The sequence below is a fragment of the Capra hircus genome, chromosome 8, assembly GCF_001704415.2.
Source record: "Capra hircus breed San Clemente chromosome 8, ASM170441v1, whole genome shotgun sequence".
NCBI classification, from domain to species: Eukaryota; Metazoa; Chordata; class Mammalia; order Artiodactyla; family Bovidae; genus Capra; species Capra hircus.
This window is the reverse complement of record NC_030815.1, coordinates 1,182,003-1,205,578: the sequence shown is the minus strand read 5'-3', so window position 1 is coordinate 1,205,578 and position 23,576 is coordinate 1,182,003. Positions and strand designations below refer to the sequence as shown.

At 48.6% G+C, this 23,576-nt stretch overlaps 1 protein-coding gene across 4 annotated transcripts in view; it reads left to right on the top strand.

Annotated features, from left to right (window-relative positions):
• Nucleotides 479-23,576, top strand: part of SH3RF1 (SH3 domain containing ring finger 1) — a 162,888-nt gene continuing 139,790 nt past the window's right edge. For 3 of the 4 annotated variants that reach the window (XM_018051795.1, XM_018051794.1, XM_018051792.1), the window contains exons 1-2: nucleotides 479-597; nucleotides 1,998-2,485. In XM_018051795.1, coding sequence (XP_017907284.1) covers nucleotides 2,093-2,485 — 393 coding nt within the window. In that variant the 5' untranslated portion in view covers nucleotides 479-597; nucleotides 1,998-2,092. The remainder of the gene's footprint in view (nucleotides 598-1,997; nucleotides 2,486-23,576) is intronic. The other variant, XM_018051793.1, reaches the window with a different exon arrangement.

The window sequence follows — 23,576 nt, the reverse complement described above, 5'->3', positions numbered from 1 at the left end:
GCGGCAGGGTCTGTGTCCAGGTACCCGGCGGCGCCCGCGCCTCCCCTGCGGCCAGCGCGTCCCCCCTAGACCTCCCTCCCAGCCTCTGCGGCGGCCGCTCGGGTCCTCTCCCCGTCCCCTCCCGGGATCCGCCCCGACCCCGGCCCCCGCAGGGCCCACACGCCGGAGGAGGGCGGGCGGCGCTCCCTGCTCCTCCTCCCTCCTTCCCTGCTCCTCCTCCCTCTTCCTCCTCCTTTCCCGCCCCTCCCCGCCTCTCCCCTCCCACTCCTCCTTCCCGGCTCCGCCCCCTTTCCCGCGCTCCTCCCCTTCCCGCCCGGCCCCGCACACCCGCCTCCTCCTTCCCGGCCCCGCCCCTCCTCTCCCCCTCCCGCCCGGCCCCTCCCCTCCCCTCCTCCTTCCTGGCCCCGCCCCTCACCTTCCGCGCTCCTCCCCCTCCCGCCCAGCCCCGCCCCCTCCCCTCCCCTCCCCCTCCCCCGGCCCGGCAGGCGGCGGCGGCGGGAGCGCGCGGGCGACGAGCGGAGTCCAAAGCTGCCCGGCGTCCGAGGCTGGCGAGCGGGAGAGCGCGGGGCGTGCGGACAAAGAGGGCGCCGCGCTGAGGTAGGACCCCCCCCGCCCCGAGCCCCCGGCCCGAGCCCCGCGCCCCCCGGGCCGGGTTGGAGAGGGTCGGCCGTCCGGCCCCAGGCACTGCGGCGGCGGGCGCCCGAACGCCCGGCGGGCGGACCTGGCGACGCGGCTCTGCGGGCGCTCCTGAGCCCCGAAACTTCCCGAGGGCGCGGGGCTCCTGTCCGGCCAGGCCCGGGGCGGCGGCCAGGCGGCGGGTGGACCCACCCGGCCCGGCCCTGCCTTCCCGGCGCTGGCCGGGGCGCGAGGTCTAAGCGGGCGGCCCCCTGCAGCAGCCCCGGGGCGCGTCTACACGGGCGGCTCCCGGCACCTGGCCCCGGGATGTCTACGCCGGCGGCCCTAGCAGCAGCCCCAGGGCGCGTCTACGCGGGCGGCTCTAGCACCTGGCCCTGCGGCGTCGACGAGGGCCGGCCTGGGCACCTGGCCCCAGCGTCTGCAAGGGCGGCCCCCTGCCTCTGGCCGCGGGAACGTCTTCATTGGCGGCGCGGGCACCTGGCCCGGCGTCCACGCGGGCCCGCAGTACCTGTGGCGAGCAGAGCGACGGCCAGGCCCCTGCCCGCGTCCACACCGCCACCTGGCTCTCGTCGAGGAGAGCGGTGCAGGCTCTGGTCTGAATGCTTTTTCCTGAATGGCCCCATTTTCATATTCTGCTGGCGATTCCCAGCCCAGCATTCCATTCTCAAATTCTTTGGGTGATAATTTTGCCAGATTTTCTGAATGGGATTAGCACAGGCCGTTCAGAATTCGCTTCCGAGTTTGTCAGCGGCTGCCCTGAAGGGTGGTACATTTATATTTGAGCTGCTTTCGGGCCCCTCTTCAGTGTGTCCTTTAGAATTGTCAACCTTCATCTCGTTTTCCTTGGGTAAGATTAAACAATTCTATTTTTAAGACCAGCGAAGAAACATATGTCTTTAATACTGGGGTCGTTTACCACCAAAGTGGCTTGAATGGTGGGGAACTTGGTTGGATTTAAAAGGAATTTCAGGTGGAGGAAACAGTTCATTTGCCACTTTCACCTTCTCAGATAAGTTGAGGGCTTAGTTAAGGCCTCAGGTTTCACTTTGAGAGCCAGAGAAATTATGTTTCTATTGCATTTCATAAATCCTGTTTTATGGCAAGAGTCCCCTGTGGTACTTGATAGCTATCCCTGCACAGTGAACTAGATGTCTTCCCGGATTTATTGTGAACTGCTTAAAAAGCCTATTTTGTTTTCAGTTGTTGACTCTGGAGTTCAGGCACCATGTATTCCAAAGCGAAGCTCCATTCTCTCAGGAAGCACTTCTGTGTGCTGTTGGGTTCCTGGCTCTTCTTTGTACCTTTACCCGCCACTGATGGTCCTCCTTCTGTCTTTCCCTCCTCTCCCCCGGGGGCCCCAGAGCAGCGTCTGACATGGGTGTTACATGAGCCGCTTTGAGAGCTGCACACAAGGATGCGTGTCTCTGCTGCATTCCCTTTGGAGAACTAGAGGAAGATGGATGAGTCGGCCCTGCTGGATCTGCTGGAGTGCCCTGTGTGCCTGGAGCGGCTGGACGCCTCTGCCAAGGTCTTACCTTGCCAGCACACGTTCTGTAAACGCTGCTTGCTGGGCATCGTCGGTTCCCGGAATGAACTCAGATGTCCCGAGTGCCGGACTCTGGTTGGCTCGGGTGTGGAGCAGCTTCCGAGCAACATCCTGCTGGTCAGACTTCTGGACGGCATCAAGCAGCGGCCGTGGAAGCCCGGCCCCGTGGGGGGCAGTGGCACCAACTGCACCAGCGCCTTGAGGGCTCAGAGTAGTGCTGTGGTCACCTGCAGCCCTAAAGATGGCCCGAGCTCACAGGGTGGACCCCAGCCGCGGGCGCAAGCCTGGAGCCCCCCGGTGAGGGTGAGTAGCCCGCGGAGGCAGGTGTTCGCATGTCTTCTTTATTCTTTGGGTGTTTTCTACATCAACTCATGGCTGAAAGGAGCCACATCATTGGAACAGACAGGAAATTATGAGTCAGGAATTTTTTCTTTTTTGGAATGAGATTGGATGTAAATAATAAATGGTTTTGTTTTTAGAATTCTCTCCTGAATGGTGGGCCTCTATTGCCTTTTAAGATAAATTTTGAGAAACAGTAGCAATCATTCAATGAAATCTAAAACACAGCAGTTTTTTATGCGGAATGTAAAATGGAAATTTGTTGTGGTTTTACCTTTTTGATGGCATTGAAAGAGTCATAATTATGCATGTATGTGTGCATATATGTTTGTATATTATAAATAGGTGTGTGGGTAGGTCGTAAGTGGGAAATTGAGCTTTAATTTTATGTGGCTTGGAGCCATTCTATGGGTTTTATGAATGCACAGCACAGAATTTTCTGGTTGGAGGAATTTTTAACAAATCATGGCCACAGGTAGCAGAGTTTTGTTGCTGTAGCAACAGATTGTCATTGAGAGCCATGCTAAGACAGCAGAGAATCTAGCTTTATGTTGACTTTTACAGGGATTGAAACAAAATGTTTCCATCAGAAAGATTTTTCTGTGGTTTTGGGTTTGGGCTGAAGTAATTTCAAGTGTGGCTAAATATCTCGACAGTTACCACAACAGAAATTTCTAGAAGGAAGGTAAGAGATTTTAAAGAAATCTGAATTATGTTGCAGTTGACGACATCCTAATGAAACATGCTTTTCTCATTTTTGTAAACCTCAAAAGTAGTTCTGGACATTTAAAGCAATTCTGTTTTTTTTTTTTTTTATCCTGGAAGAAATGATTTTGGTGATTGGCCAAATTGAGAAAATGCAGTTTTAAAGAACAGTTAATCTGAATGAGAATATTTTTGTCACATACTCATAGTAAATACACAGAACTGACTTTTTCATGTAATGTAGGAGTGACCTTTGGGATGGTGTTGAATAGTGTCAGCTTCACAGGTGTGGCTCCATTGGAGACGTAACAGACAGGCCGCTTTCTACCATTCTCCTTCCTTCTCAAGCCTGTCTCTTAATAATCATGTGTTTGCATCACTAGATGGTAAGTACAGAAAATGTGTTAATCGCTGGAAAACAGTTTTATCCTCAGGCTATCAGATTTCTCTTAAGTCACATTTACTGTTTTTTTTTTAAGACAGTGAGAACTTTGTGTTTTGGAGGTTTTCTTTGCATATTTGAAACCCCTTAGTTATGAAATTGCTTATAGGGTTTTCTTAGATTTTGTTTTTTTTTTTAAATGGAGTTTACACGATTGGCATTCATGGACTCATGAATATTTCAAACTGAGAACCTCTGATCAAGTTGGTCGTTTCTGAGACACCTGACCCAGGTCTGCTTCACTTAATTAGGGACTGGATTTGCTTCTTGGAAGGATTTTGTTTCCTTGTTAATTATGCTGGAGAGTCATAGCTTCTGGCTGTGAATAGAAGCGTCTCATCAGTTGACAGGTTGCCTTACCTGTTGTGAGGAATGTGGTGAATGTTTGATTACTGATAAAAAGAAATTTAAGACGAGGGCTCAGCATTCAACTTGGTGTCCTTTGAATTCTAAGGTTTTGTTTCTTTCTTACGTAGAAACTGACAGTGTGATGCTGGAATGTTCATTTATTTGAGCTGCTAATCTCCCAAAATTGACTGACACTTTTCTTAGATACATTATTTTGAGGTTTTGATGATGTCAGTATTATTATTCTGACTGATTATGATTTTCCTAGTTTACTTTGTGTTTCTTCTTTAGCATAAGAAAAATTACTCGGCAAGAAGCTCAACTGAGCTTGAGCCTTATAACTTAGATAAGACAGTTGAGGCCATTAAAAATAGGAGATGATGTCTGTTACTTGGGCTGGGGCGGCGGGGGAATGACTGAGAGTGGAGGAAAAAATAACAAACAAACTGAAATTATTTGGTAACGTGGGTGGATGCAGATGCTGCAATTCATATAAAAAGAACATCTTCCCCACCTAGTCTAAAATAATTTCTCATTAGCAGTTACTGGTACCTTTTACTTTGACATATTCAAAATAACCAGGTATACAGAAACAGCACCAGCACCTAAAAGATAAATACATTTCAGAAAATGTTCCTTTATTTCTTATTTCTTTTTAAAAATTTATTTAACAGAGCGATTCAGTTATACTTACCTTCTTTTCCTAATCTTTTCCATGATGGTTTATCTCAGCTTCTTGACTATTTCCCTGTGCTCTTCAGTAGGACCTATTGTTTATCCATCCTGTATATTACTAGTTTGCATCTGCTAATCCCAAACTACAAAATGCTGCTTTTGAAAGTGAGAGCCCTGGAGTTGTCCACCTGCCCCTGGGGTGTCCCCTGAGGTGAGAGAATCCCAGATCCTTAACTGTTTCGACACCAGCCAGGGGATGTGAGAGCCTGTACCCACCGTGGCAGAAGCTGGTGCTGGTAGCACGTGTTATGCTGTTTGGTAATTGGTTATGATCCTGTGAAGAGCTGACTTATTGGAAAAGACCCTGATGCTGGGAAAGATTGAGGGCAGGAACAAGACGGGGCAACATTGGATGAGATGGTTGGATGGCATCACCGACTCAAGGGACATGGGTTTGAGCAAACTCCAGGAGATGCTGAAGGAAGTCTTCACTCCAAGGAAGCGTGGCTTGCTGCAGTCCACACAGTTGCAAAGAGTCGAGCAAGACTGAGGGACTGAAAAACAGCAAATATGTTCCTTGTTCCGTTAGGTCGTGGCCATGTGGCCTCCTCACGAGAGTGTCTCAGGGAGACTGGGTGTTATCAGCAGATACGAACATTTCTGACGTATGACACACATCCTGTTCCCAGAATTTTAGTAATTTCTGCCTCTTGTGCGTGTGTGCGGTTGCTTCAGTTGTGTCCAACTCTTTGCGACCTGCTAGACACCCCACTCCAGTGCTCTTGCCTGGAAAATCCCATGGACGGAGGAGCCTGGTAGGCTGCAGTCCATGGGGTCGCTGAGAGTTGGACACAACTGAGCGACTTCACTTTCACTTTTCACTTTCATGCATTGGAGAAGGAAATGACGACTCACTCCAGCACTCTTGCCTGGAAAATCCCATGGACAGAGGAGCCTGGTGGGCTGCAGTCCATGGGGTCACTAAGAGTCAGACACGACTGAGCAACTTCTGTTTCACTTTTCACTTGCATGCGTTGGAGAAGGAAATGGCATCCACTCCAGTGTTCTTGCCTGGAGAATCCCAGGGACAGCGGAGCCTGGTGGGCTGCTGTCTGTGGGGTCGCACAGAGTTGGACATGACTGAAGCGACTTAGCAGTAGCAGCAGCAGCAGGCTCCTCTCTCCATGGAATTCTCCAGGCAGAAATACTGGAGTGGGTTGCTGTGCCCTCCTCCAGGGGGTGTTCCTGACCGGGGATTGAACCCAGCTGTCCTGTTTCTCCTGCATTGGCAGGCAGGTTCTTTACCCACTGGGGGCACCTGCGAAGCCCTTCTTGCCACATTTTGTTATCATTCAGTCACTGAGTTGTGTCCAGCTCTTTGTGACCTGATGGACTGCGGCACACCAGGCTTCCCTGTCGTCCACTGTCTTCCGGAGTTTGCTCAAAGTCATGACCATTGAGTTGGTGATGCTATCTAATCTAACCATCCTTTGTTGCCCCCTCCTCCTCCTGCCTTCAGTCTTTCCCCGCATCATCATCTTTTCCAGTGAGTCGGCTCTTTGCCTCAGGTATTGGAGCTTCAATTCGGCATTTGCCCTTCCAATGAATATTCATGGTTGATTTCCTTAGGATTGACTGTTTTGATCTCCTTGGAGTCCAAGGGACTCTCAAGAGTCTTCTCCAGCACTGCTGTTCGAAAGCACCAATTCCTTGGTGCTCAGCCTTCTTTTTGGTCCAACTCTCACATCCATACATGACTACTGGAAAAACCATAGTTTTGACTAGATGGACCTTTGTCTCGTATGAAGGATCAAATGGAAAAGTGTTGGGTCGACGTCACCACGGGGAGCTGGCAGCTCTTTACTTCAAGTAAAGAATTCCTGTGATCCAAGGGCCAAAGGTGACCAGGGGAATGAGGTGCAGGGCGGGGGTGGCTGTAGATAACCGTTTCTATGGACTGGAGAATACCTACTGAAGATGGGTTTTACATATATAGGTATATCCACAGTGAGACATGGACAGCATGTTTGAGTGGTTCCTGTAGAATTATGACTGATGGACTCGATTTCTGCTTTCTGAGTATGGTTCTGCTGGTTCCATAGCTGAGGCCTGTGCCTGTCTGTTTAGGTGTTGTTACATAACAACCTCACACTGCTGCTTCCTCAGAGTGAGCATATTCAGCAACCGTTGATCACATGACCCCTGGTTGACGCTGACTTGTATTTCATGTAGTCTTTCCTTTATCTGGCAAATATTGATCAAGCGCTTAACTAGGTGCCAAGCACTGCCCTAGCTGCTGAATAGATAGAGCTGGGCAAACCAGATGCAGATTCTGCTTAGGAACTTGTGTGTCCGTCTGGTGGGGAGACACACTTTTGATAGTGTGTAAACAGTGCAGGTAGGTCATTCCAGGTGCTCAGTGTTAGGCAGGGAGCTGGGTAGAGGATGGGTAGGGGGCAGGTTTAGCGTGAGGGTGTATGTGTGAGAGAGAGAGAGAGTAGAAGAGAGGATGGGCAGGGGCCTGGTTTAGGGTGAGGGATGTATGTGTGTGTATGTGTTCATATTCACAAGCTTCCCAGGGTGTGTGTGTGTGTGTGTGTGTGTGTGCCTCTGGGCCTGAGATAACCGTCAGGCTCAGGCAGAAAAGGTTGGAGCTTGGTGTCTGGGGACCGGTAGACGGGGAAGGCGAGGAGTTCTAGAAACCAGGGCGCAGGTGAATTCCTTTCTCCTGTTTTCATTTCTCCCTGGTACACTTCCCTCACTCCCTGGAACTGACTGTGAGGGGCTGAGTTGTGTCCTCCCAGACATAGAGGTTGAAGTCCTCTCCCCTAGTTCCTGGGACTTCCCAGATGGTTCCACTGAGAAGAACCTGCCTGTAATGCAGGAGACATGAGTTGGATGGACTCCCTGCGTTGGGAGGATCCCCTGGAGAAAGGAATGGCAGCCCACTCTAGTATGCTTGCCTGGAGAATGCGATGGACAGAGCAGCCTGGAGGGCTCCAGGCCCCGGGGTCGCAGAGTCAGCCCTGACCGAGCACACACACAGGGAGGCAGCAGGTGGGGGGCCACAGAGCGCGAGGTGAGGGCGGTGACTCTGGATTGAGCATCTGGTCGGGGGGGGGGAGGTTCGTGAGAGTGGGCATGCAGGACCAGCTCCCTTTGCAGCTTTTGGGGGAGCATCCCTCCTGGAGAAACTTGGGTGTTCAGGCGGTGGTTTGGACAGGGGATGGTGAGGTCGGGAGGCTTTGATGTCTCCAAGTGGCTGAGTCAAAATAAACAAAGGTGTTGCTCGTTTTGGCCAAACACTGTCGCGGACATTCTTGACCTCTCCTATTTACTGATTTATCTCCTCCTTGACCCCTGTTCTGTCCTTGTGTCCACCCTAACCCTGGCTGCTACCTTGTTCCTGAGTCAGGAGGGCAGTGAGGCTCAGGGCTGGACTGGGCAGGAAGCCTGCACGCAGCAGAGAAACGCCGAATGACTCTTGTTTTGTACCACAAATGGATCGTGGATCTTACCGTGTAAATCTCAACCAGCCCTTTGCAGTTAAGGACTATTGTTATTGGAACAATATTGTTATTTTTAAAATGTAAATTTCAAAATGAGTTCCTGAAAACATCCTGGCTGTCAAAAAAAATTCTTCACTTTGAAAGTATAATGTGTGTGCTTCTTTATCTCTTTGTATATGTTTATATGTGTATGCATCTGCTTGTTTTGGTTCTTTACATAAGTGGAATTCCATACTCTGCGTATCTGATGACTAGAATATGTCTGGGAAATCTCGTCTTGTCTGAGCACGTATGCATCTACCTTCTTAAAAAGAAGACACCTTTTTTACTGAGCTGTATTATACACACAGAAGAGCACATGAATTGTGAGCATGCAAGTCCCTGAATTAACATGCTTCCTTCTTTTTAAATGACCACATAGTGTTTTTCTCCCCATTAAAAAAATTAAAGGTAGTAAGTACTCATCCTAAGGAATTTGTGGTAGAGAGGATGTACAGGGGAGATGAAGGCTTCTCCTCTCTCTGATCCTGGTCTCCAGAGGTGACCACTGTGAGGGGTTTTTGGTATGTTTCTTCCCTAAGGAAGCAGCTGCGTAGAGACAGGATCCTATTATACGTGCTATCAGCAACGTGCAGTTTTCCACAAAGTGCCGTCACTGTCAGCGTGTCCGTGCTCTCACTGCTGCACAGGAAGAAATCCGCATTTTGTGGACGTGGGGAGGGCGGCTGGAGAGGCCCAGGAGCTGGTGCAGGGCCCCCGGCCGCCACCGCAGGCGCCTCAGCGCTGCAGCCAGCGGGGCTCTGTCCACCTCGCTGTCCCTGGCTCATGCTTCGTCCTGATGGAAAAGGATCCCTGCGTGGCAGCAGGCCGGCCCTGTGTTCCTGTCCTGCGGCCACTGTGACAGAGTGTCCCGAGCACTCTGGGTGGTGGGGAACAACTGTGGCCCTGGGCCGGGTCCGACACCGGGTGTCCTGCTTGCCCCGCACCTGCGGGCCTCTCCCAGCTCCGGGGTCTCGCAGCAGACCCTGCTGTGGTCGCCTGCTGCCCACATGCCTCCCGTCCCCGTCCCCCTGCACGGGGCCTGGCGCCCCGCGTGTCTGTGACCTGGTCTCCGTCCTGCAGCCTGGTGGGCATGGGGTGCTCGGCCTCCAGGGTCCCGCCTGGCCACGGTGGAGACACTGCTCGCCTCTGCGAGGTGCGAGGGCCTGGGCACCACTTGGTGTGAGTCAGCCAGCCTCTCCGCAGCTGTGTGGTGTCCGACTGTGGGGCTGCTTCCCTGTGGAACCCAGCCTCAGCCTCCCAAAGCTTTTGTCATAGTGCGTATTGTTGTTTGGTCGCCGAGTCGTGTCTGACTCCTTGCGACCCCATGGGCTGTAGCCCCCCAGGCTCCTCTGTCCATGGGATTCTCCGGGCAAGAATACTGAGTGGGTTGCCATGCCCTTCTCCAGGGGATCTTCCTGACCCAGGGGCAAACCTGTGTCTCCTGCATTGACAGGCGGATTCTTTACCACTGTGCCACCTGGGAAGCTGTCATACCGTGTATGCCCCCTCACTTTTTTCCCTCAACTTCAAAGACTTCTGAGAGTTGTGACCATAAAAAGAGAACTTGCGAGCTCCATGCACGCTGTGTGTGGGGCCTTCCTTGCCCTGGGCGTCTCTGTGCCCGTAGCCCATCCAGAGGATGGAGCGCTGGCCTCCGGGAGGCTGGCGGACCTGTCACTGCAGACGCAGCCAGCCTGCCAGTGGGCTCCTGGGACAGCAGGACGGGGAGGAAGGCCGTTGAGCAGTAGATTATTTGAGTTGTGAAACGTGGGAAAAGGCAGCAATAAGCAGCGTGCACATGAACTGGTAAGTTGCATTTAGTAGAGTGCCGAAAGGCTTGGTCTGTCAAGTTTCAACTTTCTTCTGTTCAACTAAGGAATTAAAAATTTCCCCAAATATATTTTAACAAGGACAGAAGTTTAGAACACTGTATGTTCACTGTTTATGTAACTCAGCAACGGATGAACAGGGGTGACTTTTCATTCAATTCAGTTCAGTCGCTCAGTCGTGTATGACTCTTTGCGACCCCATGAATCGCAGCACGCCAGGCTTCCCTGTCCATCACCATCTCCCAGAGTTCACTCAGACTCACGTCCGTCGAGTCTGTGATGCCATCCAGCCATCTCATCCTCTGTCGTCCCCTTCTCCTCCTGCCCCCAATCCCTCCCAGCATCAGAGTCTTTTCCAGTGAGTCAACTCATTTCATGAGGTGGCCAAAGTATTGGAGTTTCAGCTTTAGCATCATTCCTTCCAAATAAATCCCAGGGTTGATCTCCTTCAGAATGGACTGGTTGGACTTCCTTGCAGTCCAAGGGGCTCTCAAGAGTCTCCTCCAACACCACAGTTCAAAAGCATCAATTCTTCGGCTCTCAGCTTTCTTCGCAGTCCAACTGTCACATCCATACATGACTACAGGAAAACCATAGCCTTGACTAGATGGACCTTAGTTGGCAAAGTAATGTCTCTGCTTTTGAATATACTATCTAGGTTGGTCATAACTTTTCTTCCAAGGAGTAAGCGTCTTTTAATTTCATGGCTGCAGTCACCATCTGCAGTGATTTTGGAGCCCCCCAAAATAAAGTCTGACACTGTTTCTACTGTTTCCCCATCTATTTCCCATGAAATGATGGGACCAGATTCCATGATCTTCGTTTTCTGAATGTTGAACTTTAAGCCAACTTTTTCGCTCTCCTCTTTCATCTTCTTCAAGAGGCTTTTTAGCTTCCCTTCGCTTTCTACCATAAGGGTGGTGTCATCTGCATATCTGAGGTTATTGATATTTCTCCCGGCAATCTTGATTCCAGCTTGTGTTTCTTCCAGTCCAGCGTTTCTCATGATGTACTCTGCATATAAGTTAAATAAGCAGGGTGACAATATGCAGCCTTGATGTACTCCTTTTCCTATTTGGAACCAGTCTGTTGTTCCATGTCCAGTTCTAACTGTTGCTTCCTGACCTGCATACAGATTTCTCAAGAGGCAGGTCAGGTGGTCTGGTATGCCCATCTCTTTCAGAATTTTCCACAGTTTATTGTGATCCACACAGTCAAAGGCTTTGGCATAGTCAATAAAGCAGAAACAGATGTTTTTCTGGAACTCTCTTGCCTTTTCCATGATCCAGCGGATGTTGGCAGTTTGATCTCTGGTTCCTCTGCCTTTTCTAAAACCAGCTTGAACATCAGGAAGTTCACAGTTCACGTATTGCTGAAGCCTGGCTTGGAGAATTTTGAGCATTACTTTACTAGCATGTGAGATGAGTGCAATTGTGCAGTAGTTTGAGCATTCTTTGGCATTGCCTTTCTTTGGGATTGGAATGAAAACTGACCTTTTCCAGTCCTGTGGCCACTGCTGAGTTTTCCAAATTTGCTGGCATATTGCGTGCAGCACTTTCACAGCATCATCTTTCAGGATTTGAAACAGCTCAACTGGAATTCCATCACCTCTACTAGCTTTGTTCATAGTGATGCTTTCTAAGGCCCACTTGACTTCACATTCCAGGATGTCTGGCTCTAGAGTGGTGATCACACCATCATGATTATCTGGATCGTGAAGATATTTTTTGTACAGTTCTTCTGTGTATTCTTGCCACCTCTTCTTAATATCTTCTGCTTCTGTTAGGTCCATACCATTTCTGTCCTTTATTGAGCCCATCTTTGCATGAATTGTTCCCTTGGTATCTCTAATTTTTTTGAAGAGATCTCTAGTCTGTCCCATTCTGTTGTTTTCCTCTATTTCTTTGCATTGATCGCTGAGGAAGGCTTTCTTATCTCTTCTTGTTATTCTTTGGAACTCTGCATTCAGATGCTTATATCTTTCCTTTTCTCCTTTGCTTTTCGCCTCTCTTCTTTTCACAGCTATTTGTGTTTAAAATGTACTGAGTGTTCCTGGACAGCAGAGAACTGCCCGGATGAAATGCGAATTTGCTGGAGGGGTTCACTGCATCATGTCTGACCCCATGGACGGTAGCCCGCCAGGCTCCTCTGTCTGTGAAATTCTCCAGGCAAGAATTCTGGAGTGGGTTGCCATTCCCTTCTCCAGAGGATCTTCCTGACCCAGGGATGGAACCTGGGTCTCCTGCTTTGGCAGGTGGATTCTTTACCACTGTGCCACCTGGAATGCCCAAAGCGCTCCCTGCTGCTGCTGCTGCTAAGTCACTTCAGTCGTGTCCAACTCTGTGCGACCCCATAGACGGCAGCCCACCAGGCTCCCCCGTCCCTGGGATTCTCCAGGCAAGAACATTGGAGTGGGTTGCCATTTTCTTCTCTAATGCATGAAAGTGAAAAGTGAAAGTGAAGATGCTCAGTCGTGTCCGACTCTTAGCGACCCCATGGACTGCAGCCCACCAGGCTCCTCCGTCCATGGGATTTTCCAGGCAAGAGTACTGGAGTGGGGTGCCATTGCCTTCTCCCTACCTGGTTGTAATTCATATGAAGGAAGCTTGTCCGCCTCCACAAATAATGCAACAGCAACGGGGCAGAACCTCATGTTGGGAGCCAGCAGTTTGGTATTTGTGTAAGGTTCCTGGAAGGTGTTTGGACACTAAGGATGAAAGCTGAATGTTAGATTTCTTAGGAGGAGATTATGTTTCCATAGAGCTGAAAATCTTCTGACACTGCTGATTAAATAACTGCTTAGTTGTTAAACATGTGTCTTTATAGAACTTTAAAAATTCTTTAACACATTGACCACATAGAGGAAACAATGTCAGGAATAAGTTAAACCTCAGACCTTAAATTTTTATTTGCTCAGCTCATTCGAAGGGGTATTTAGTTACCAAATGTCTCTCTCTCTTTTTTTTTTTTTGTTTTTTTTTGTTTCCCATGGTTGAGTGTGTCTGTTAAACACACTGATATATTATTTCCAGCATTTCATATGTTTTTACTTTTTCTTCCATTTTTGGTCAGTCTAATTACTTTCATTCAGTATTATGTATTTCATTGTATGTAATACTATTAGCCCTTTCGTGTTTCTATTTTCTGCCTATTCTTAGGACAAGTCCAAAATATTAGAAGATCTTGAAAGCCCAGACTCTCTTGTACAAGGGCAGTGCTTTTACTGAAAGTGAAATGTTAGGTGAAGGTCATCAGTAGGAGACCGTGTGGCATTTACAGCGTCCCGGAAAGCACAGCTGTGGCATGGGGCACTCTGGTCGTGCTGCTAGCACTGGGAGGATGTCAGGAGATGGGACGTGAGGACCACCTGTGTGGTGCCAAGTGATGGGGCTGTGGCATCAGTCCCGGCTTGGTGACTTGCCACCAGTGATTCCTCTTCCACAGGCCAGGGTTTCCTCTCTTCTAAAACTTGAGGTTTGTGTATCTGAGTTCCTATGCAGCCCTGAGAATTCTGACCTGATTGCCCATGCCAAGACCAGTTTCGATTGTGAGCGTTTAGGACGGACTGAGGCTAGTGTCTGGACATCATCTGGGTGAGATGACAGGAAATGTGCCTCAGCGTCATCCTGAGCCCGCAGCTCCTGAGTGTCCCTGGAGGTGTGTTTGTGTCTTCAGACGGGTGGGAGGCGTGCCGGGCATGGAGTAGGGGGACGCGCAGGAAGGCGGGGGCAGCTGGGGAGTGTGCCCAGCCAGGTGTGCTGCCCTACAGGGGTCTGGGCTCCCCGCATCTGTCTTTCCCACTCTGACCGGCTGTCCTGGCAGTGTGTTGATGCTGGCAGTGGGGGGCGGGGGAGTGGCTGAGCTTCTCTGGGGGCAGAGGAGCCTAGGGGGGCGCAGCAAGGGCAGCCACGGACCTGCTTCTCCTCGTGGGCACACTTGGCTTCGGGAGTGAGGATGGAGGTGGTGGGTAGTTTGGTGAAGTGGTCAGGAGGCACCGGGAGGCCATGTGGGCGGTGAGCTGAGGGCAGTGGGAGCAGCCGGGTGGAGTGGCTTCATTCAGGGCAGGGGAGGTGCCAGAGAAACGAGGCTGCTTCACACGGTTCAGGGGGACGGGGCGCGGCTGCTCTCTGTGTCCTGGGAGGACGTGATGGCGGGGGATTGCGCCCCTCGTTTCCCGTGCAGCTCTGGGCACCTTCTCTCCTCACCCTGACATCTCCCTTGGCCTGCGGCCCAGTGCCCGGGAACTTGTGGACGCTCAGCACTGTGAGTGCCTTCTGGTCCTCTTCCCAGAATGCGAGCTTTTCATGGCCCGTGTCAGTTATGTTGCGAAGTAAGCTGTGTGTGTATGTGCACGCCCTAGTGCACGCAGGCTTGTGTAGTCTGGTGATTTCCTTAATTGACACTTGTCGGGTTCGTGTCATCGGACATTTTGTTCTGTTTTAAGCAGGCAGCTTAAACTTGAGGTCCCCGAGCAGTTCATGAGTTAGTGACGGTTGTCACCTGGTTTCGCCCTGGCTCTGCCGCCCCCTCGGGCTGACCCTGGGCTGGGAGGGGAGCCTGGGGCCTTGGGTCTCTCCCTCCTCCTCCTGGGGCCCTAGCGGCCATGGAATTCCTGACGTGCTGACCATCCATGACTGTTGCTTCTTCTTCTCTCCCTGCCTCCCTATTCCTCTCTCTCTTTTTGATGACATGGGGAGAATAATAGCTGAAATAATTATAAGTGCTTGTCTTTTGATTCTGTTCTTTGGCAGAATTTTGAAAAATCTTAGATTCCCAAGCGTCTGTTAGGGAGACTAGATGAGCTTTGTAGCTTGGTTCTGATTTTTTAGAGTTAGTGTTAGGGAAGATTATGATGTCCCTGCCTGGGTCCCTTAGTGGATGTTGGATGTAGAATGTGTGCTTTATTCCTTGAGGCTGATTTTTGTTTACGCCGCTCACCCTTCCCCGCCCCTCCTTTGAGAGTGCCCACATCATGTCTTTAGATGGATACTCTGCTCAGTTTATCCGTGTTTTGATTATTTTTTATCTCCTATCTAGAGTAGCTGATGGCTTTTTAAAATGTGACTAGGCCCATCTCTTTTAATTAAAAGATGTTTGCTCGTTGGAAGAAAAGCTATGACTAACTTAGTGTATTAAAAAGCAGAGACATCACTTTGCTAACAAAGGTCCATCTAGTCAAAGCTATGGTTTTTCCAGTAGTCATGTATGGATGTGAGAGTTGGACTATAAAGAAAGCTGAGTGCAGAAGAATTGATGCTTTTGAACTGTGGTGTTGGAGAAGACTCGTGAGAGTCCCTTGGACTGCAAGGAGATCAAGCAGTCGATCTTAAAGGAGATCAGTCCTGAATATTCACTGGAAGGACTGATGCTGAAGCTGAAACTCCAATACTTTGGCCACCTGATGCAAAGGACTGACTCACTGAAAATACCCCGATGCTTGGAAAGATTGAAGGCGGGGGGAGAAGGGGACAACAGAGGATGAGATGGTTGGGTGGCATCACTGACTTGATGGATGGTGAGCAAGCTCTGGGAGTTTGAGCAAGCTCTGGGAGTTGGTGATGGATAGGGAAGCCTGGCGTGCTGCAGTCCGTGGGGTCAGACACGACTGAGTGACTTGACTGACTGACTGGGAACCATCTCTGACTAAATAAGTGCGTTTATGTAGCTGATAACTTTCTGATGAATTTTGAAAATGAAGCAACAGTGAAGAGCGTTGCTCTGCTTCAACTTTTAATAAGTTTGGGGGTTTTTTTTTTGGTTTGTTTTTTTAATGGAGCTTCTATTTTTAGTTAAAATATTCACTTCCTGTCTTTGTAGGGTAAGAAAGGACACTGAGTGGACATTTTAGGAGGATGGCCATCTACTGCACTGTAAAATGTCTTTTGGAAAGGACATTTCAGAAGCTTGTTGGTGGCTTAATCCAGAGCCTCACAGGAATTGGAGCCAGGGAGTTCCAGTTCTGTTTTGTTGTTGTATCATATCCAGTTCCAAGTCCTTGCAGGTTCATCACATTCCTCTCGTCCTGTCCCTCATGGGAAAGAAGCGCTCCCTTGTACCCTCCCGGCCGCCTCCCGGGCCATCCCTTATCTGGCCTAAACACTGCACTTCCTTGATGTGTCCCCAGAGGAACCATTTCCTGACAGTTTAGTCATTTTAGTCGCTCTCCTTTGGAAGCCCGCCAGCTTCTCCCCTTGCCTGGGTTCCGGTCCAGGGGTGCCCTGAGCCTGCTCACGGAGTTCTGGGAAGAAGAGAGCCTTGCCCTGGGGAAGGGCCGTCACGTGACCCTCCTGAGTGCGATGCTCCTTCTGTCTCTTTAAAAATAACTCCCTGTGTGGCTGACTCATGCTTGCATAGATGCTCAGATTTTCTCTTCTTTTAAGTTTGGTTGTCTCCCATCTCTTATGTGAGCCTTTGGTTTTTGCTTCCTAATTAAACCACCTCCTGTCTCTGTCATCCTCACAGTGGTCAGTAGCTCTCCATGGGAAAAATGCAGCTTCTGAAACAGTAATTGCTTCTGTAATAGTAATAGTAATAGTCATTGTGTGGACACTTGATCTTAGAAACATACCTAATTTGTTATTATATTTATTTAGAGTATTGTATTTATTGTATTGAACCAGAAACCTTGAAAGTTCAAATCTTTACTAAATACCTATATTGGGTACTTTTTGTTGCTCAGTCTCTCGGTTGTGTCCAGCTCTTTTTGACCCCATGGACTGCAGCATGCCAGGCTTCCCTGTGACTCATGTCCATTGAGTTGGTGATGCCACCCAACCACCTCATCCTCTGTTGTCCCCTTCTCCTACCCTCAGTCTTTCTCAGCAGCAGGAGACTTTTCTCTTCGCATCAAGTGGCCAAAGTATTGGAGCTTCAGCTTCAGCATCAGTCCTTCCAGTGAATATTCAGGGTTGATTTGGTATTTGACTGTTTTCTTTTTTTTTTAATTTAATTTTTAATATAAATTTGTTTATTTTAATTGGAGGTTAATTACTTTACCATATTGTATTGGGGTGTTTCAGTGTTGTCTCCTGTACCAAGTTATATGTTACTTGGGAGCAGGAATCTTGTGTTTTATATCTCTTTTCTGACTTCTCCTGAGAAGGTAGTGGGTGTTTTGCTTCAGGGACTACATCTTGATGGGCTTGAAAGTTCATATCCCAGAATCCCACGTCCACTTGGACCCTTTTATCTTCTTCCCGCACGTGTACTTTTGGCACCTGTAACCGTATTTGTGCTCCACGGTCTGAGTCAGCTACCAAGGTATTACCAGAGGCTATGGAAACTTGACTGGCATCAGACCCTCTCTGGGGGGTGGCCCTCAAAACATTTGTGTGACCCCCACCATGGTGGTCTGGTAGTCATGTTTTCCTAGTTTATTAGAAAGAATGTTCTGCTGAATTGAATCAGAAGCCTTGTTAAAGTATGTGATCTGTTATTTCCTGTCCCCCCACACAGATTGTCACTCTGACACAAGGAAAATAAAGTGGATCTAATAGGAGCTAGCTCCCAAGGATGACATTGATCTTTACTGAATACTTGCTTAATTTTGAAAAATTTTACTGAAGTATAGTTGATTTTTTAGCTCAGTTGCTAAAGAATCTACCAGCAATGCAGGCGACCCTGGTTCAATTCCTGGGTCTGGAAGATCCACTGGAGAAGGGATAGGCTGCCCACCCCAGTATCCTTGGGCTTCCCTATGGCTCAGCTGGTAAGGAATCCGCCTGCAATGCAGGAGACCTGGGCTCGATCCCTGGGTTGGGAAGATGCCCTGGAGAAGGGAAAGGCTACCCACTCCAGTATTCTGGCCTGGAGAATTCCATGGACTGGATAGTTCATGGAGTCCCAAAGAGTCAGACATGGCTGAGTGGCTTTCATCTCACTTCACGTAGCTGATTTACAGTGTTGGGTTAACGTCTGCTGTACAGTGAGGGGTTCGGTTCTGTGTATATATTCTTTTCCATTGTGGTTTGTCATAGGATATTGAATACAGCTGCCTGTGTTGTGCAGTAGGACCTTGTTGTCTATCCATCCTATGTATATGGGCTTGCATCTCCTAATCCCAAACTCCCAGTCTGTCCCTCCCCAGTCCCTCTCCCACTTGGCACCCAGAAATCTATTCTGTGTGTCTATGAGTCTGTTTCTTTTTTGTGAATAAATACACTTGTGTTGTATTTAAGGTTCCACTTATAAATGTTGTCACGTGGTATTTGTCTTTCTGTTTCTGACTTGTAATACTTTGCTGAGTATGCTAATCTCTGGGTCCCTTCATGTTGCTGCAGATGGCATTGTTTCATTCTTTTTATGAACGAGCAGTATTCCATTGTATATATACACACCACATCTTTTTTATCCTTTCCTCTGTTGATTGATATTTAGGTTGTTTCCATGTCTTGGCTATTGTAAATAGTGCTGCTTTGAACAAAGCGGTACATGTATCTTTTCAAATTACAGTTTTTTTTCTGGATATATGCCCATGAGTAGGATTGCTGGATTATGTGGCCATGCTATTTTTGTTTTTTGAAGAACCTTCATACTGTTCTCCATAGTGACTGTATCAATTTACATTCTCACCTACAGTCTAAGAGGGTTCCATTTTCTCTACACCCTCTCCAGCATTCACTGTTTGTAGACTTTTTAAGGATGGCCATTTTTACTGGTGTGAGGTGATAGTTCATTGTAGTTTTAACCTGCATTTCTCTAATAATTAGCAATGTTGAGCATGTTTTCATGTGCCTGTTGGCCATCAGTGTCTTCTTGGAAGGCATGTCTGTTTAGTTCTTCTGTCCATTTTTTGATTGTTTTTTTTTTGTTGTTGTTTTGTTTTGTTATTGAATTGTATAAGCTGTTTGTATATTTTGAAAATTAAGCCCTTGTTGGTTGCATCATTTGCAAATATGTTCTCCCAGTCCATAGACTGTCTTCCTTTAGTTGACGGTTTGCTTTGCTGTAAAAGCTTGTACATTTGACTACATCCCATTTGTTTATTTTTGCTTTTATTTCTGTTGCCTTGGGAGACTGACCTAAGAAAACATTGGTACGGTTTATGTCAGGAAACATTTAGTCTGTGTTCTCTTCTAAGAGTTCTCTGGTGTCGTGTCTCATACTGAAGTCTGTAAGCCATTTTGAGCTTATGTTTGCGTGTGGTGTGGGGATGTGTTGACTTCGTCAGTTGACATGTGGCTGACAGCATGGGCTGAAGCACTGAACCCCTTCTGGTCGCTCTGCCTGCACCTCTGCTCTAGGGGTGGAAGTGTTACCTGTAATAAGGCTTGATGTTGGTGTAGATGATGGAGATACTGGGTAGCCCCTGTGGTTGGCAAGAAGCGCAGGTGATGATGTGGTTAGCAGTGAATGGCACCTCCACACCCTAAATCCTGCAAGAGACAACACACAGGGTCAGAATTAAATTAAAATTCCTAATCATGAAGCAGAAAGGGGGCAGTTAGAAGAAAAAATGAGCTCCAAGGGACTCTGTAGTTCTCGAATCCTGACCTATGGGGAGAACATGATCCTGGTTTCTCTGGTGAAGACTCCTGGAAGACTGATGCCCTGTGGTGGTTAGTGTGTCAGGTGTTTAACTGTAATGCGTGGAAATACTTGAGTCATCATGACCTCTGTCAGGAGGCTGAGCTGTGGGATCACAGATAAGTAGCACTAGCTCGACCCAGTGTTTCTTGACAGATGAGGGCGTGGTCCGTCCTGAGGAACAGCCCATCAGCAAGGCCTGGGGACCCGAGGACTGCCTCACCAGCAAGGCCTGGGGGCCCGAGGACTGCCTCACCAGCAAGGCCTGGGGACCCGAGGACTGCCTCACCAGCAAGGCCTGGGGACCCGAGGACTGCCTCACCAGCAAGGCCTGGGGACCCGAGGACTGCCTCACCGGCAAGGCCTGGGGACCCAAGGGCTGCCTCATGCTGGGTTTCTGGGCGTTCTGTAAGTGTAGGTCCCCGTCATAGGAGCGGGATGCTTCGTGAATATTTATTATGCAAATTCGTGTGTGTTGCTAGGTTTATTTAAGTTTCTCTTTGTGATCCCACTTTCCTTACTTCTGGACTGAGAGGCAAGTTTGTTTTTCATGTTAAGCTGATACATAAATTCCTCAAGCCCCTCTAGGGACTTTGTTCTCCTTCTAGTGGCGGCGTCAGGTCAAGGTCTGGATAGGGAGTCCAGGCATTAACTGCTGGCTGGTGTCTGATGTCTGTGCAGCTGCAGTCCTGCTGCCATCCACCCATCCCCTCTGTGACTGGGGGGTGTTGGCCAGGGTGGGCTTTATTCAACATACCTTATGTTCAGGTGGCTCAGCGATCAAAGATCCGCCTGCAGTGCAGGAGACTCAGGAGGCCTGGGTTCGATCCCTGGATCTGGATGATCCCCTGGAGGAGGGCATGGCAGCCCACTCCAGGTTGCCCTGAAGAATCCCATCGGCAGAGGAGCCTGGCGGGCTACAGTCCGTAGGATCACAAAGAGTCAGACTTGACTGAAGCAACTGAGCATGCATATTCAGTGATAAATGTTGAAATTTAGAAGGTATGAAAACAGATCGTATTTTGCTCCTTTAGTACACATATTTTTTCCTCTGTGACTGGATTGAAAGGTCACCATTTCTTGGAAGTTACCAGACACACTGGTAACCTAAACCAAAGAATAGAATGGGTAAGTTAAAGATAGAGCAAGGCCAAGATTGATTTTAAATTTGATACCTCATATCAATTTTCTTAGTTGTGTGTAATCTGACAAGTGTACAGAGTTGCCAGTAATTGTAGCAGTCACGTCCACCAGGCTGGGGAGGAATTAGATCACAACTGTCTATTGGCAGCTTTCGAATGAAAATAGTAGCAGTTTTAATGACAGCAAATCCATTGTAAATGATGCAGAATGATATTCAGAGCTGATCCTTTGGGATTCAGGAAGGTAAACTCTTGACTATCTGACCTTGGGGAAAAATTTGTAGCAAGATGTTGTGTGATCTTGAAAGACTGAAGTCATGTTTTAGTAACTTTGTGTTCTGTCGGTTGTGTCCAGGCAAGCGGTGGAAGAATGTCCCCAGTGCTGTTTTGCATTGATACCACTATCTCAAAAACAACACAGTGGTGCACTTCATAAGGGGGAAAACTCAGCACTCCCTAAAATGTGAAAAGGCAGTGTTGCTTTTTATATACTAAGTAACAGTCTCAAGCATCAGGTTACTTGCCTTCCTGTTACATTTCACACAGACCGGACACTAGAGTCCTAACCCTGTAGACCTACAATCTTTCGATTACCGCTTCCGACTGATAAGTGCACTTATTTGGTACAAACACACATGAATAAAGGTGACCTGAACAATACATAGTTTTGATTAGTGAATATGCTGGGCTTTTCCTTAATGTTTGACCAAAGAAGGATAGTGCCCACAGTAGCACAGAGTTTTGTTTAATAAAAACAAGGGTAAAGATGGGAACTGTTTCTCATGAACTGTGCAGCGCTAAGTCATTCAAGAGTAAGGCAGCAGTTTTCTGGACAGGTTGTGCTTTCCTTGCAGAGGAAGGAAGCCACCTTTGTTCCATGGCCCTGCCGCATACCTGACAGGTGAGGTCACCCGTGTCGCTGATACGCCTTTCCTTTCACGCAGGGCGGCCGCGGGTCCTCCCTGCGCCTCTGAGCTCCCACAGACCTTGGAGCCGGGCTTACATGTACCTGTCCGTGAAAAGCTTCTGAAGGACAAAAGCCAACCCCAGAGGCTTTGTGAGCCGTGAATGGGCAATAAAAGACAGTGTGCTTCTGTTTCTCAGATAGCCTGTTGAAGAACAAAGGAGCTATTCACTCCTGTGTGACTTTCATGTAGTTACAATGAAGGAGGGAAGGACGGTCGGCCTTGTTTCGTGCTTGATCTTAAGGCTGCTCAACTGAGATCTTTGGAAACAATCATTTTCAGTTATTCAGACTGATGAAGTCACCGAGGGATGTGTGCTGCTATGTCTTCTTACGTCTCGTTCCTTTAGAAGAGGTGAATTTAAGACGTAGGTCCCCACCCCCTGCAGGTGCAAGGTGAAAGCATTTAGAGCCAGATGAAACTCTGACTGGTGAAATTGTCTCCTAACTAGTCCCCTAACTCGTCCTCTTGCCCCTGGCGTGTCTCTCAGGGTCCCTGGCATTTCCATCGGTGTGACAGGACGCCTCTTGTTCAAAGGTGCACAAGCAGAGTACCTGAGCCCTGCCCTTTCCTCCACCTTATCTTTGATGCCTGCATTGTTGGCTCCAGTCACACGAGTCTGCTTGTCATTTATTAAATCACCAAGGCCTGGGGCCTTGGCACCTGCTCTTTGCCCTGCCTGGCGGGAAGGGCTGCTTTTACACACATCTCAACACGGCTCACTCCCCTGCTCCAGCTTGCCCTCTTCCTCAGAAGGTCTTCTCTGACCACCGTATCCAATAAAGTGCCTCGTCTCCTGTCACTGCCCTGGCCTCGCCCTGTTCATTCTTCTTCTTGGCACTTTGTTCTTGTTCAGTCGCTCAGTCATGTCTCACTCTCTGTGACCTCATGGACTGCAGCTCAACAGGCTTCCCTGTCCTCCACCATCTCCCAGAGTTTGCTCAAACTCATGTCCATTGAATCAGTGATGTCATCCAACCATCTCATCCTCTGTTGACCCTTCTCCTGCCCTCAGTCTTTCCCAACTTCAGGGTCTTTTCCAGTGAGTTGACCCTTCACATCAGGTGGCCAAAGTATTGGAGTTTCAGCTTCAGCATCAGTCCTTCCAGTGAATATTCAGCGCTGGTTTCCTTTAGGATTAACTGGTTTGACCTCTCAAGAGTCTTCTTCAACACCACAGTTCAAAAGCATCAGTTTTTTGGCATTAAGGTTTCTTTAAGGCCCATGGAAAAGAAATGCAAAAAAGCAAAATGGCTGTCTGGGGAGGCCTTACAAATAGCTGTGAAAAGAAGAGAAGCAAAAAGCAAAGGAGAAAAGGAAAGATATAAGCATCTGAATGCAGAGTTCTAAGGAATAGCAAGAAGAGATAAAAAAGCCTTCCTCAGCGATCAATGCAAAGAAATAGAGGAAAACAACAGAATGGGAAAGACTAGACATCTCTTCAAGAAAATTAGAGACACCAAGGAAATATTTCATGCAAAGATGGGCTCGATAAAGGACAGAAATGGTATGGACCTGACAGAAACAGAAGATATTAAGAAGAGGTGGCAAGAATACACAGAACTGTACAAAAAAGATCTTCACGATCCAGATAATCATGATGGTGTGATCACTCACCTAGAGCCAGACATCTTGGAATGTGAAGTCAACTGGGCCTTAGAAAGCATCACTATGAACAAAGCTAGTGGAGGTGATGGAATTCCAGTTGAGCTGTTTCAAATCCTGAAAGATGATGCTGTGAAAGTGCTGCACGCAATATGCCAGCAAATTTGGAAAACTCAGCAGTGGCCACAGAACTGGAAAAGGTCAGTCTTCATTCCAATTCCAAAGAAAGGCAATGCCAAAGAATGCTCAAACTACTGCACAATTGCAC